The sequence below is a fragment of the Biomphalaria glabrata genome, chromosome 15 (assembly GCF_947242115.1).
Source record: "Biomphalaria glabrata chromosome 15, xgBioGlab47.1, whole genome shotgun sequence".
Lineage (NCBI taxonomy): Eukaryota > Metazoa > Mollusca > Gastropoda > Planorbidae > Biomphalaria > Biomphalaria glabrata.
The window spans coordinates 4,711,678-4,727,954 of NC_074725.1; the positions used below are offsets into that span (position 1 = coordinate 4,711,678).

General features: G+C 36.0%; 1 protein-coding gene across 2 annotated transcripts in view; it reads right to left on the reverse strand.

Annotated features, from left to right (window-relative positions):
• Positions 1 to 5,151: 5,151 nt before the first annotated feature.
• LOC106050908 (myosin-4-like) overlaps positions 5,152 to 16,277 on the reverse strand; it is a 34,467-nt gene continuing 23,341 nt past the window's right edge. The window contains exons 7-11 of one of the 2 annotated variants that reach the window (XM_056013022.1): positions 14,900 to 15,116; positions 13,426 to 13,535; positions 11,385 to 11,442; positions 8,880 to 9,045; positions 5,152 to 7,723 (exon numbers count right to left, since the gene is read on the reverse strand). In XM_056013022.1, the coding sequence (XP_055868997.1) occupies positions 7,564 to 7,723; positions 8,880 to 9,045; positions 11,385 to 11,442; positions 13,426 to 13,535; positions 14,900 to 15,116 (711 nt within the window). In that variant the 3' untranslated portion in view covers positions 5,152 to 7,563. Of the gene's footprint in view, positions 7,724 to 8,879; positions 9,046 to 11,384; positions 11,455 to 13,425; positions 13,536 to 14,899; positions 15,117 to 16,277 lie in introns of both variants that reach the window. The other variant, XM_056013021.1, reaches the window with a different exon arrangement.

Below are 16,277 nucleotides of genomic sequence, written 5' to 3' on the forward strand. Positions count from 1 at the left end.
AATAAACTTGACGGCACATGTCACACGCTGGACTCTCTCCTCTCTCTGATAACACACTTCCGATCATTCGCGCATTTGCTTCAACTAACATATATAAGTAGAAGTAGATTGTAAACACATGCATACATTCATTCGTGACACTAATATTTGTCAAACTAAGGTTTAAAAGAATTTTAGTTTAACGTTCTAGCTAGACCTGAACTAAAATAAATGCTGTTGGATTCTTACTAAAAAGCTCTTCACTATTTGGGACTCCATGATAGCTTTTTAATTTATTATTATGCTAGGACCCTAGCAATGGAATTGAGATGCTATACAAGGATCCTAGGTTTCACCCAAAAAGACCACATCACCTAAAAAGACCACATCACCTAAAAAGACCACATCACCTAAAAAGACCACTCACCTAAAAAGACCACTTACCAAAAAAGACCACATCGCCTAAAAAGACCACTCACCTAAAAAGACCACTTACCAAAAAAGACCACATCACCTAAAAAGACCACATCACCTAAAAAGACCACTCACCTAAAAAGACCACTTACCAAAAAAGACCACATCGCCTAAAAAGACCACTCACCTAAAAAGACCACTTACCAAAAAAGACCACATCACCTAAAAAGACCACATCACCTAAAAAGACCACATCACAATTTAAAAAGATATTTGGAAGAGGATCACTATGACAATTGGGCCTACAATGATTTAGTGGCTTAGTTCTTTGAGCAATCTAGCTGGAATAGACAAGTTTAAAAACAAACTAATCTGTGATAAATTAACCCCTTTCGGACATAAATAACGTGTATTCAGACGTGTATTCTTGTTATATTCTAATCTTATATATAACAGACGTTACTTCAAAAAAAAAAAAAAAAAGAGATAGTTAAGTCCTACTTATTATTTAATTTATTATTATTATTTTACAATAAAATGTCTTGTTTACTTTTTGTGTATGAGGACCTCCACTCTTAAACTGGGCACGTGGAATGTGCGTAAAACGTACAATCCGAAAAATGGCCAGCTCCACTATCACCGAAGGAAAAGCCCCCTTAACCTGCGCAATTTGTGGACGGGAGTGTCTCTCCAAAATAAGGCTCCACAGCCACATGAGTTTCGGTGCTCTGAAATGATTACATATTCGTTCTACTACTGAAGGAGGCCAATATGATATATTTTATACATACAATCAATTATACTAATGTATTTAAATAAAGACTGGCTGCTTATTATGCAATAACGAATTAAATTGAATGTACAGCAGCGCAGGGTGGTTAACTGGCCATGCGGTCTGCGGTCCAGTCTGTCATCCCTCTGGTCGCAAGTTCGAATCCTACGCGAATCTCGCATGAGGTTTGGGCTTGGATATAGTAGTCTCCATCTCTGGTGGCAATCACAAAACGTACAAAGCAATCCAACATCATGGGATGAAAAAGGGATTGGATTGTTAATTGATTGTTAATTGATGACTGAATCTAACTGTCGGGTACTCTTCCCTTTTTACAAAGCTTTTATATTTTTTTTTTTATTGATTCTCATGTTGTCGACAACGTGTTGTGCGAGGTTTCAACTTGATCTGAGAACGGCAAGTGGAAGAACTAACGTGTACAAGTCTCAAATGTCAAAACGTTTTCCATGTTTCGGATGTTCCTTCAGAGTAGAAGATAATTTACTTCCTAGTTCAAACCTTCCGCAGGACGACGGGGATGGGAGCGGGCAGGGTTTGAACCCGGGACCATCGATAAGTCCAAACGACAGTCCAGCGCGCAAAACGCACGATCAGGCAGCCATCCTCAATCCAGACAGAATGAAAAAAAAAAAGATTGCTGTTTTCATAAGAGAAATCTAATCCTGCTTAACATGTAAAAAATTTTTACTCTTAACATGTAAACTATAAAATGACAGGATATACAGCAACACAAGAGATTACTTGCGTCAGCGTTCTTTAACGTCATACTAGCATGGCTTTACTTTAAAGACTGAGACTTGCCTTGTATGTGGATCTTTCGAAAGAATTAGATTATGATATGCTCAAAGTGTTTATTCTTTTCTAAAGCGTCGGTGAAAGTTATCCTCTCTATATTAGGGTAACCAGACATCCGGCAAAATGTGGACATGATACCTTCTAGGAGAGGTGAGCAGCTTCTATCTAAATCTGAGCTACAACAAGGTAGGAAGGTTGTCATCTGATGACAGGTGCTGACGTCCTATTTGCAAATTTAAATGTTAGCCGAAACAAAACAACAACAACGCGAAGGCCACAGTAGCAACTTGCATGCTGGGACGACTAGTCTCCAGATTGTGGACATTCCTTTAAAAACGCACACAAACAATCAAATGGAATCAAATGAACAAGGTTTATATTTCTTTTTGTTGTTCCCTTCCTATCGTGTTCGCGATCAATGCACTTTGCTATTGTTGACAAGTTAATGACGTCATTTGTGTCTCATTAGTTGAAGTTGAGAGTCTCTCTTTCCTCTTTTATTGTCTTTGTTATTTATTGTCTTTGTCACTTCCGTACCCCCTCATCTCTCTCTCTCTCTCTCTATCTATCTCCTATTATCAACGTATATGTTCTTTGAAACATATTATAAACCTAAAAACAAACATATTATAACCCTAAAAACAAACATATCATAACCCTAAAAACAAACATATTATAACCCTAAAAACAAACATATTATAACCCTAAAAACAAACATATCATAACCCTAAAAACAAACATATTATAACCCTAAAAACAAACATATCATAACCTTAAAAACAAACATATTATAACCCTAAAAACAAACATATCATAACTCTAAAAACAAACATATCATAACCCTAAAAACAAACATATCATAACCCTAAAAACAAACATATCATAACCCTAAAAACAAACATTTCATAACCCTAAAAACAAACATATCATAACCCTAAAAACAATTATAGAGGTTCCTAGATTTATTACATAATTAGCTTTGTCATCAACTTAAGTGTGTGCATTTGTATGTTTCTGAGGGTAGACACTTTTCAATGAAAAGTAACTTTGCATACAATCTGATCTTTTAATGAACCTTAACTATTAAATAAAATGTATATATGTGAAATGTTTCATAATTAAATTTTGTCATGTCCTTCCAAAGGATATGTGAGTAGCTTTACAATTAAATTGTACTTTACTTCAGATGTACTGAATTAATTTTTTAAAAATATTTCACACATATCTAAAAACTGCTAACTGTTTTCTGGTCTCCAAAGTTCTCAATTACCTGGACGGTTTATGTTTATCCTACAATTACTTTCTAGTTCAGAATATGCCAGTCTGGCTCTTTCGTTGGTGTTTATTTAGATTAGTTTAAAACCAAATTTTGTCATTTTTAATGCGTGTGCCTATTCTAGAATATCGCTAAAAGCCTTCAGACATTGAACATTTGGGCACTGATGAAATTAATTATAAAATGCAAAACTTAAAACGTTGCTTTTCTTCTTCAAATTCTAATTTATTTTCTGCATTAACTTAAAACTCACATTTCTGGCAGACGTTAACAAGGTAGAAGATTATTAAATTATATATAGTAAAAAATATTTGAGATAATAAATGTATTTCATTAGAGTCGTGATGGCTAAGTGGTAACTAAGTGGTAAAGCGCTTGGCTTCAGAACCGATTGGTCTCGAGTCACGTTGAAAAATAGAGATTTCTTAATTTAGTGATTTTCAGTACTCACTCAACCTGGCTTTAGTTGAAGAAAGTAAAGGCGGAGCATCGTTGTATTGGTCATGACACACCATCGTTATCCATCCATCCCAGTGGCGCTACAGCCCATGGAGGTCTCTGGCCTGCTTCAACACATCCTTCCATTCTGATCTCTCCTGGAACTTTTGTCTCCACGCCCTAACCCCAAGCTGTTGCAGATCTGCTTCCACATCATCATTCCATCGCATTCGGGGTCTGCCTTTGGGTCGCCTGCCTTTTGGTTTTTGCCTGTATACAATTTTCGCTTCTCTCTAACCCATACACCCTCGTTAGCATAAGGCAATATAAAAAGATGAGCTTACCCTAACCCTAAGCAATAGATGACAAAATCGGAAAGAAATACTTAACTTCATGGTGTATTCTCGATTCGTCGTAGTAATATAATTGCAATTTTTGAAAGTAGCTTTTACCGTCAGCAAGAATCACCTCTGCATTTGTTGTTGCGCTCAAATTGTTAATTTAAATTATTTGGAAATGTAATAATTTCAAATTGACTTGTGGGGATTAACATACAAATAAAATGATTGCCTAGCAGAGCTAAGTTACATTTCAAAAATTTGTTTTGAAAATGGTACATATGTATAAAAAGCAGTCTGCATACTGAATAAAAACCACAACAACAAAAGGAATCTTTTTTCAAAAGACCAAAACTAGCACAATACAGGCGATAAAGTAAAAGCAGGAGTTGAAGGCCTAAACATGACAGACGGACGAATGGACAGACAGCACACGAAACAATAGTGTGTTTTTTTCTTATGGTGCCACTAAAAAATTTCTAGCTTCGTAACAGTTTCAGGTTCATCATTGTTTTTAAGACAGTTTCATATTTTCCCAGCCTTCTATAAAGTAAATAAGTTACTAAAGCTACTCCAAAGAAAATGGTACGATAGGTCATAGAGTAATTTCTATGCGTAACTGAAGACCTACTAATCAGAAATGCCAAAACGAATACTTGTATTTAATGTGTCAATGGGGTGTTGGCTTAATAAAACTTTGAGAACCTTTGGTATGAGATCAAAAAAAGAATTATAACATATTTTAGTTTCAATGATAACAGTAATCAACAAATGTTGACATTGTTTTTTTTTTACTTGACTTTCTACATTACCATCCGAAAATACAAAGCCATTTTTACAAATATAATCAATATAAATTATAAAATCGTTACAATAACTTTATTCATATTACCCAATTTTTGAAAGATTTAAAATATAAGATATATTCATATTGTAATCTTTCTGGTTCTGTGGAAACTCAAAATACTTAGGTGTTATAATAATTATCTTGAAATCCCTATATTGATAAAATAATTACTTTATCAAATATAGTATTATACTATAAAAAAAACCCAGAAAAAAAACAACAACTAAAATGCTATTTAACCTTAGTTCGACCAATATTGGTATATATATCCTGTGTTTTAGATCCCTCGACTCAAGAAAACATAAAGGAACTAGACAGATACAAAATAAAGCCGTGAGATTTATCATAAATAAATATTCACATTTGACTACAGTCACGCCATTAGTAAAACTTCAGAGTACAGAGTGCTAAAAAAGTAAAATAGTAATAATACATAAAACAATGAGCCCTAATTTACAAAGGCAAAAACAAAACCTAACAAGGTGACAACAAGGCAGTTTGTGTGGAAACTCCAAACTCAAAATCCGCCCCCGAAGTGGTCCCCCAGACAGGTAAAATGGCAGGTTTCAATATTTTCAAACAGAATTGCAGAACGAAATTCTATTAAAGGCAAATGACAGAGAAGAATGGGAAAAGAAGGTTGACAGAAGATGTGTGGTGCCCCAACGGTCCAGCAGACCAAGGGATGGTGAAAGTGAAGGTGAAGTTAGATCTCAACCTCACCTAACTGATGTCATACAATTGTAATCCAGTTGATATGATTGTCAATCTCTTATTCATAGTTGTTAAAATCGTGTATTTTTATGAAAAAAAACTGCTTGCATAGTTGAGTTTTAAAACGAAATTTTCCGTTTTTAGAAAAGAAAAATGTAGCCGTAGCATCAGAACTTTGAACAGTCTTAATTATTATGATGTCGGATTTTCACTATCTTTTCTAGGTTAAGAGATCTAAACTGGACGGACGGACAGACAGACCACACAAAACTAATAGCATCTATTCCCCTTTCGGAGGCCGCTAATAAAATACTGAGACTTTTAAAAAAGAATTCTTTTTCCATATGCTAAGACTGATTAAAGGAAGTGTTCTTTCTTCCAAACTGCCGTCAGAGCATGGAATGGGCTGTATGAATCAGCCAGGGAAACCAATACACAAGCAGTTTCAAGCTCTGCACGTGTAGATTAAAACATGGATACGCTTATGACTTAATTATCTTTTGAAGGCCCGTCTGTAACTTATAAGATAAGAAAATCCATGAAACAATTATAAACATATTAATTCTTCTTTTTCTAAACTTTATTTCATCAAATTTCTCTTATGGTAAAAATAAAAGTCTGGATCGTTGTCATGGCTTTGTGTTCCGAGGTGGATCGAGAGTAAGCTTTTTACAAGGCTTATGTCAACTCACTCTGTCTTTCTGTCTGTCTGTGTGTCTGTCTGGCCAAAAGTTTGTACACGTTAATTCTCCGACACCCAATCTCGGATCTCAAAGAAGGGAATGAAATAGTACTTGACTGAAGTGGTGCTTTAAGCTGAATAATTTACCTTTATATAAGGCTGCCGTCTCAGGTTTAGTGAACACAAATAGAAATAGAAACAATAGACAACTATACAATCTTCCACAATAGACAACTATACAATCTTCCACAATAGACAACTATACAATCTTCCACAATAGACAACTATACAATCTTCCACAATAGACAACTATACAATCTTCCACAAAAGACAACTATACAATCTTCCACAATAGACAACTATACAATCTTCCACAATAGACAACTATACAATCTTCCACAATAGACAACTATACAATCTTCCACAATAGACAACTATACAATCTTCCACAATAGACAACTATACAATCTTCCACAATAGACAACTATACAATCTTCCACAATAGACAACTATACAATCTTCCACAATAGACAACTATACAATCTTCCACAATAGACAACTATACAATCTTCCACAATAGACAACTATACAATCTTCCACAATAGACAACTATACAATCTTCCACAATAGACAACTATACAATCTTCCACAATAGACAACTATACAATCTTCCACAATAGACAACTATACAATCTTCCAAAATAGACAACTATACAATCTTCCAAAATAGACAACTATACAAGTGATTACCGCGTTAGCCTGAGAAGGCTTTAGCTCACAATTCAGCTCGTTCTTTTTTTTTTTTTTTTTTATAAATGCTTTTTTATTGTTAGTCTACAGCTATTACACATTTAATTACATGACTGATCCAAACTAATTGATACAAGTACGCTTAATACAAGCCTTGTTTTTTGTTTTTTTTTTAAGGTATTGTTTTAGGTTTTTCTTCTTTTTTACTTTTGATAAGTCAAATCATGTGGAACATTTTTATAGATTCGGCATTGAGAGTTATCGAAAATAATTTGCTGCTGAAATGTCGTTCATGGCGTCAATAATATATGCGTATATATGTTTAGAAAATATATGTATGTGTGCTTATTGTGCTGCATGTATACTGGTTTTTTAAATCTAAATATGGAAGTATTACTGAAGACTAAGCCCATATATTTCTTTGAACGCTGTGGGGAATGTATTTTTGAATAGCAAGCTCCGCCCTTGTCTTTTGAACATATCCACCAGAAGTTTCTTTGAGGGTTTGAGTTTAATGTCGTAGACCACAAACACAACCTAGGAAACTAAATCTCTGGACGGCCGGATGTAGTCGTTGCAGAGCTGGCTGGTACAGCAGAAGTGACACTCCATGGCCTTGACATCCATGAAGTTGTCGTCCTTGCATTGAGAATTGGACTTGCTAGGCGACGCCTGACATTCTTCTTGAGTAACGCACCTGAAATCCAAAATCAACAAGAAATTATTTCAATACACATAAGCTCGTGGTTTCGGATTTGAAAAGCGCTTGTCTTTTAAGGTCCACAGGGCTCGCAAAGACCTTCCTTCAGAGAACAGTACCAGGAAGAAGAAGATGAACACAGAAAAATCGATGGGAAGACAACATCAAAGAATGGACTTGCCTGTCGGTGAATGAAATTCTATCCAAGGCAAAGGACAGAGAGGAATGGAAAAAGACGGTTGACATTTCTTTCAGGTGCCCCAACGGTCCAGCAGACTAAGGGATAGGTAAAAGTGAAGGGTGTCTTTGAAAACAAGAAGTTTCGGGTTCGAATCCTATTGAAGACAGAGTCTTAATTTTCGTTATGTTTACACAACCTAATATTAGGGAAGGACAAGGCGGTTGGTCATTGAGCTGGTCGAGTTGCCAGAGAACTACACGACCGCAGTAGGACAAATATAGGACAAAGCTTTACATAGAAGGACAGAAATAAGATAAGATAAACTTTACAACGTGGATAAAGTAAACTATCTATAGGGCAGATGACGAAAAGATCATCTGTTTCTATGGCCCAACGGTTAACGAAGGTGTCATGTGGCTAGCGCAACGACCAATCGCTTTATTTTCCCCAGTTAAAGTCAGGTACCCATTAGAATTGAAGGCGTCTTGATAAATTCATAATTAAAAATCCAGTCTTCACCAAGATTCGAACCCGGGACAACTCGGTTGGGAGCCAAGCGCTTTACCACTGAGCGTTGATCAACAAAAATGCTCTTTCGACGGTGAGTGAGCTTATATGTTTTTAATCTTCCTTCAGAAGGGAATAAGAGTGGGCGATGTTCAAGCTCGGAGCCAGTCTAATATTAAACTGTCCCAAAGCGCATATTACCAGGCCTGGCAGCCACCCAGCTTAGAATAAGTTCCAGTATAGCAGAGAATACAGTTAAAATCAGATTCTCTTCTCATTTGTACGGAGAACGAATAAGCTCAGACATGGTTGACCTATGTATAAATATGTTATTTACAAACCTGAGTCGGAACGTGCATTTAAAGATCTAGTCAGTTTGAATAAAGTGTTATAATAAAGTGTTATAATAAAGTGTTATAATAAAGTGTCATTTTACAGTAAATGAAACTCATTCCTGGTACTCACCGTCTGTAAATACGCCTGAAGACGCCGTTTTGATAGACATCTGTCATACAAGCCGGACGTCCTGCCGGACACACCAGCGAGTCCTGCGACGTCTTTGACGTGCATTGCTTCTGAGTGGTGTTGTCGCCACAGACATAGCAGGCTGGACCATCAAATTTAGGGGGCTCTAGTTCGAAATATTAAAACAACTTAATGTTTAGTTTGACTACCTTCTTTTCTACTAGCATTAAACACCGACTACATTTCTTCCCAGGTATGTTTATATATATATATATATATATATATATATATATATATATATATATATATATATATATATATATATATATATATATATATATATATATATATATTTACCAGTACCCCCCCCCCATTCTTTTCAATAAAACGTCGGAACCCACTCCCTTTTTTGTTTTGCTGTCTGCGCATAGTACCGCTCTACCACGTAGTGTTCTGTCGGAACAGATGTTAGCCTAAAATATGATTGAAATTGATTTGAACAGATCAATACCTACCAATCGTTAAAAGCAACCCACATAAACACAAAATTCATATTTTAAGGGCAATTAATTTCAACAGAAAATACAAGAAACAAACCCCAAAAATTTTAAGTGATTATCCATATCGTTTGATCAGTATCGAATGTATTAGGGCCACAAGACGTCAACGACAAGTATTTTCTTGTGCATTAATTCTAATTGTTAGGTGTCTTTGCTATGCAGTAAACATTTAAGGGGAGGTAAAAATAATGCACTTCCGTTACTGGAGATTTCTGCAACAATAGAGGCCAGTAAGTGGGGTCATTCCATACGTTTTAAATTGAATATTAAATTATTTATTTGGATTTGATTATAAAATCGCACCAGACGGAGAGAGACAGTGACCAAGAAAGCTATGGACAGTGAAAGAACATGGGCCTCAGCCCTGGAAGAAAAATGGACAATGCGAAAAATGGCCAGCTCCTCTACCACCGAAGCAAAAGCAACCTGCGATATTTGTTGACGGGAGCGTCTCTCCAAAATAGGGCTCCACAGCCACATGAAGAAGTGTGCGAGATGAACCAAAGTCGTTCTACAACTGAAGGAGGCCAACAACTATTTCATTCGGACAATTATATAATTGAATATTAAAAGCAAACTAGTTCTTCAATAATTCTTCTTCTAGCCATTCATTTCCACATGAGCTGTAATCTCTTTTGCAGACTATGCCGAGAAAAAAAATAGCTTGCTGTAATTTTCAGTTGCTCAGCACTACCATACAGTGTTGGTGATGTAGGGCTGTAGTGGTAGTAGTGTCTGCCTAAGTGGATTAACACCGGACACTCAAAGAGTATACTGTTCACAGTTTTATAATTCTATGAAGGAGCAGGAGTGTGGGATTTATTTTGTAAAGGTGGTAATTTAAAGGTGTGTGTTCTTAGTTGGAGAATCGCAGATTCAACTTTGTGTGGGAGGAAATTAATACTGTCCATTTTTTTTGGTATGGTCATTTCTGTGATCATAGCTCTGTGTTTCCTGATGCCCATTGGTTGAGCCACTCCTCTTTGTAATTATTGACAAGAATTGACCTTATAAAGAGAAGTAGTTAAGGGAGAGAGAGAGGGAGAGAGAAAGAGAGAGAGAGGGAGAGAGAAAGGGAGAGAGAGGGAGAGAGAAAGGGAGAGAGAGGGAGAGAGAGGGAGGGAGAGAGAGAGGGAGAGAGAGAGAAGGGGGGGAGAGATAAAGAGAGAGAGAGAAGGAGAGAGAAAGAGAGAGAGGGAGAGAGAAAGAGAGAGAGAGGGAGAGAGAAGGAGAGAGAAAGAGAGAGGGAGAGAGAAGGAGAGAGAGAGAAGGAGAGAGAGAGGGGGAGAGAGGGAGAGAGAGAGAAGGAGAGAGAGAGGGGGAGAGAGGGAGAGGGAGAGAAAGAGAGAGGGAGAGAGAAAGAGAGAGAGGGAGAGAGGGAGAGACGTGAAAGAAGAGCATTACTGTATATATATATCTGCTTGTTCTATTGATGACCCCACCTCTAATAGCTATCAGCCCAGTGGCGTAGTGAGTGGGGGGGGGGGCACGATGCCACGGGCGCCACCATCGAGGGGGCGGCAGACGCATCCAAAGTTCTATAGGATGTGCATAGAAAATGGGGGAGGGGGCGCCAATAAAGTACCTTGCCCCGGGCGCACGTTTTGTTCACTACGCCTCTGTTATCAGTCTTTTCATTTCTATTACAATAAAGTTCCAATATCCGAAACCATGAAAGTGGTTATGATTACTAGATCGAATGTCTAAACATATGGTAAAGTATTCACCAATGACACAATTTTATTGGTCTGTTTCTTTTACATTTTTCATAAGTTCCTTCAGATTTAAAGATAATTACACTCTGGCCCTAACCATCCACATGAATGCGGGGGATGGGTGCGGGTAGGATTGGAACCCGGGACCTTCTTGACCGTCGAACGATAGTCCGAAGCGCAAAAATTTATAAATAGAAAATGTATACATAAAGTTATAGCTGATTACCTACCCTTGGTTGTCGGTATTTGTTGTGTAGTATTTCCAACACTAGGGGTCAAACTTGAGTCCTGTGGAGGAAGCTGTCATAAAGAACCTTGAAAATATTTGTAAACTGAAGCACTGAATCCTAAATTCTGTTTTAAAAAATATCACTACAGCAAATAGACACAAGAACTCTTTCATCCCTTTGGCAATTAAACGGTTGAACAAAATGCGACTTTCTGTTTTCAATTACGCTTGCCATAATTAAGAAAAACAGATGTATGAAGGTGTATTTTGTGTGATATCGTACTAATTGTTTAAACTAATTATGTATTTTTTTATGTTTTTTATGCACAGTTGTAAATCTAATTTATTGACGTGTAATAAAGGTTATTATCCTTATTATTAAATATTGATTAGACCTGATTTCACTTTTATTAATATATCTTATTTTATATAATACAGACTTTACTTCAAAAAAAAAAAGAAGACGACTACATCCTACGCGTCATGCATTTAGTCATGCATATTAACCAATGACTTAAATTCTGCCAAGTCACTGGCTTTCCTGGCTGGCTCAGGCAACTCATTCCATGCTCTAATAGCACTTGGGAAGAAGGAGTATATGTATAAATTTGTCCTAGCATATGGAACGTGGAATGTGCCTTTATCTTTGTGTCTTTCAGAGTATTTTATTAGATTTTGTTTTTTGTATTTGAAGATTATGGTTCAGTGATTTATGTATAATTGCTACTTTACTTTTGAGTCTTCTGTCGTGAAGGCTGTCTAAATTTAATGATTTTCTAAACGTGTTACTCTAGTCAAATGTGAATATTCGTTTGTTATGAATCTCACTGCTCTATTTTGTGTCTGTTCCAGTTTCTTAATGTTTTCTTGAGTTGAGGGGTCCCAAACGGAGGATGCATATTCTATTATTGGTCTAACCAAGGTTAAATAACATTTTAGTTTTATGTTCTCATTTGATTTATAGAAATTTCTTTTAATAAATCCTAATGCTTTGTTTGATTTTTTGATAGTTTCATCAATATGGGGACTCCATGACAGTTTTTCATTTATTATAACACCTAAGTATTTTGCGTTTTTAGTCTGTGTTACTGGTTTACCATGAATAAGATAAGTGGAACTAATTTATTTTAGTTTTTTTGTTACTCTTAACAACTGACATTTTTCTGGGTAGAAAGACATGCTCCAATTTGATTCCCATTTCTGTAATTCATCTAATACTCTTTGTAAAATATCTGTGTCTTGTGTTGTTTTTATTGTTCTATATAATATGCATTCGTCTGCAAATAATCTGACTTTTGTATTTACTAAGGATATATGCATTTATAGAGGGAAGGGAGGCATACTGAGACAAAACGTATAAACTTGCTGCATTTATTATACTGAAAGAATAAGAAGAAATTATTAAAAGTATAGACTTGTTCTATTAAGCATAATTAATGCTTTAATTGAAAGAAAATAATTATGCGACATTTCTAGTTAGTTTGTATGATAAATGCAGTAAATATATACATGTTTTCTCTTTCATACAATAACTTTATTTAAGTCACTCTTTCATGATCTTGAATACTGCTTCAACTATTTTCCTAGAAATTGATGTAGGCTATATCGCTGAGAAAAGAATCACTGGCTGCATCGGGTAAAACTCTAGTTTGGCAGTCATAATTTTTTTTTCAAAGTAAAAAATAAATAAATGCGAATTTGGCTAGAAACTTACAAATCTATCTAGGTCTAGAGCCAACGTGACTTAGTCAGCCGTATTATCGATAACAGTAAATTTCAATTTTATTGAAGTCTATAAGCGTTGTTTATATTTTTACGTAAATGTAATATAGATTTCTAGATCTCAAAGTAGATCTACACTAGATCTTGCTAGTTTTAAATGGAAACTTTGGGTCTAGTGCTAGAGTTAGACGTCCATATAATAAACATACTAATAAATAATCGCATAACAAAAGAGATACGGTGACCTTTTAAAGATTTTGGAACGCCTGGACTTATAACCACTGGTTCGGTGAATAATGTGGTAAACAAAACAATCTTACCTCCTTGAAAGATTTCTGTAACTCGGTTATGTCCTCTTGGGCTTTGGAGATGTTCAGAACCATGTTCGGAATCATTTTGTTCTCAATGTCGTCCAGATTGTCATAGAGCTCTGGAGGGAATGGAATAATAGAATTAGCTTATGCCGAAGAGAAATCTTTCATAGTTCATAATAATTTGAGACTCACATATTCAAACACTATCAGTGTGAGTGTGAATTCTATGGAACTACGGAAAATAATGGCCTATATTTTTTTTCGTGGGGTAACTCTAGTCCGAGTTGCAAAATAAAAGAGTGATCTTTCCTTTACTTCTTGGTGTCCAAACTGTTGAGCCATGAAGAGAATTATATACACTTTTTCTTTTGTTTCTTTAGGTATGAACAAATGAGGCGTGGTGGCTGAGCGGTAAAGTGCTTGTCTTCCGTACCTGAGTCCGGGGTTCAAATCCTGGTGAAGACTGGGATTTTTAATTTTCGGACTTCGGGCGCCTTTGAGTCCACCCAGCTCTAATGGGCACGTGACATTAGTTTGGGAAAAAAAGTAAAGGCGGTTGGCCGTTGTGGCTGTCCACATGACACCCTCGTTAACAATTGGCCAAAGAAACAGATCATCTGCCATATAAACCACAAGGTCTGAAAGGGGAACTACTTAAGTTATGAAATAATTTCTTGTGATCATTTTCTTTTTCCTTTATACACGACACTATTTCAATCTCCAGGCCAGGTCTGCGTCATAGGAACAGCCACCGTAGTCTATATAAATGACCATACAATGTAGACTTACTTCACAAGTTCGTTTTAGACTGAAATACAGTGCGCTGGATTTCTACGTTACTCAGTATTTTAGAAGACTCTTTTTTTTTTACCGATTGCTATGAAAGATTTTGCAATTATATTTTTTGGTTACTATTAGGCCTCTGCATATGGGACTCAGGACTCAGGGTATTGCTAATGTCATATGCCAGGATAACAGAAACACTTTTGGAAATTCCTGTCGTCTAACATTATATTACTTAACATTATATAAGACTAGAGCACTTTGTGAGGTTACAACTTCATATCTATAATCCGTAAAAAGTAAAGTATAGTAACTTTTTATATTGTCAAAAGTCAACGAGGGTGTCATGAAGCCATCAAAACAACCAGCTTTATTTCCTTTCCTAATTAAAATCAGATACTCATTAGAGTTGGGTGGACTCAGGGAGCTCCTAAAAATCTTTCTTTGCGTTGTGCGTGAATGCCTGTGTTTTTTTTTTTTAATCGACCTCCTGAAAGACAAAATATTTAGGTCATAGCTGGATCCGCTTATTGTATACAGTTAAACCAAAATATACTTTATTGATGTATGATTGCCTACCTTTCCAATTTAGTTTTTAAATCAACCCCCCAAAAGACAAAATATTTAGGTCATAGCTGGGTCCGCTTATTGTCTACAGTTAAACTAAAATATACTTTATTGATGTATGATCGCCTACCTTTCCAATTGACTTTTTCTAATTCTTTGATTCTTGGTTCAAAACTAGCATTGACGATGAATTCTGTCTTGACGGCCAAATCTTCCACGTTTTTCTCTCGCTCTCTCAGAGATTGCATCTGCTCTTCCAAAATATGAATCCTCGTGCTCTCAAGCTCTTCCAGTTTTTCTTTGACCTTCTCGAGCTCCTCCTTCCTGGATTCTGTTTCCGCTTGATTCTGCAACGAGAATGGAACCATCCGTACTGGACAATGACGTATATATCAAAGTTATACAGAAATTGATTGTAAAATGAAAGTCGGTGAAGCATTCCATGCATAAAATAATTATTATTATTGCAAAGCAGCGCTTCTCAAACTGCGTCGTCGTCCTGACAAACTTGGGAGGGGGAACTTGGCGAAAAAAAAAAGAAGAAAGGTGTGTTAGGGATATATGACCTACTAAAGTTTATTTTCTTTGTCTTTACGCTCTTTGAATCCTAACGGACTTCACTGTGGAACCTAAAGCGCTCCTCAACCCTGCTCCTGGTCCCCAGTTTTTTAATGGGGAGAGGAGGGGCAACGAACTTTTTCTCATGGATAGTGGTCCCCACGGGTTAAAGCTTGAGATACACTGCTATAAGGATAAAAGGGAATTTCTAAAAATGAGGTCATGGAAATAAGAGATTGTTACTAACACCCAAACGAAATTTTAGCTGTACTCTCTGGTTGAAAGGATAACTTAGAATTGTACAAATACATATTTTTGTATATCATTCGACTGTTAATTTAGCTTTTTTTTATATAGAGAGGCTGCATACCACATCTAGTTTGGTCTATACTTGAAATGTAGTTTGGTTTATATTTCAAAGCCAAATTGCTTTACATTTAAAAGCTAGATTGCTTTACATTTCACAGCTAGTTTTGTTTACATTTTAAAGCTAGATTGCTTTACCATTCACAGCTAGATTGCTTTACATTTCAAGGCTTGTTTGGTTTACATTTCAAAGCTAGATTGCTTTACATTTCAAGGCTTGTTTGGTTTACGTTTTAAAGGTACATTGCTTTACATTTCAAGGCTAGTTTGCTTTAGATGTTATCACATTGTTGTAAACATTGTAATGAAATAAAAGAAATGAACTAGTGGGTGTAGATATTTCTGTTTAGTGTCTAACCTACATGTGACTCTGTCAAACAGATTCTATTCTTCTTATTAACGCTCTTGTTGATATTCCCGGACAGAAGACCTTCAATGCCCCCCCAAATGTCTTATTAACTCATCGCTTCTGCCTTAAAAAGATTAACATGTTCCTTTTCTGACACACCTCGTCAGACGTTGAAGGATTTCCCTCCATATTCATTGTTCAATTTATTTTTAGATAGATTTTCATTCAAAACTCA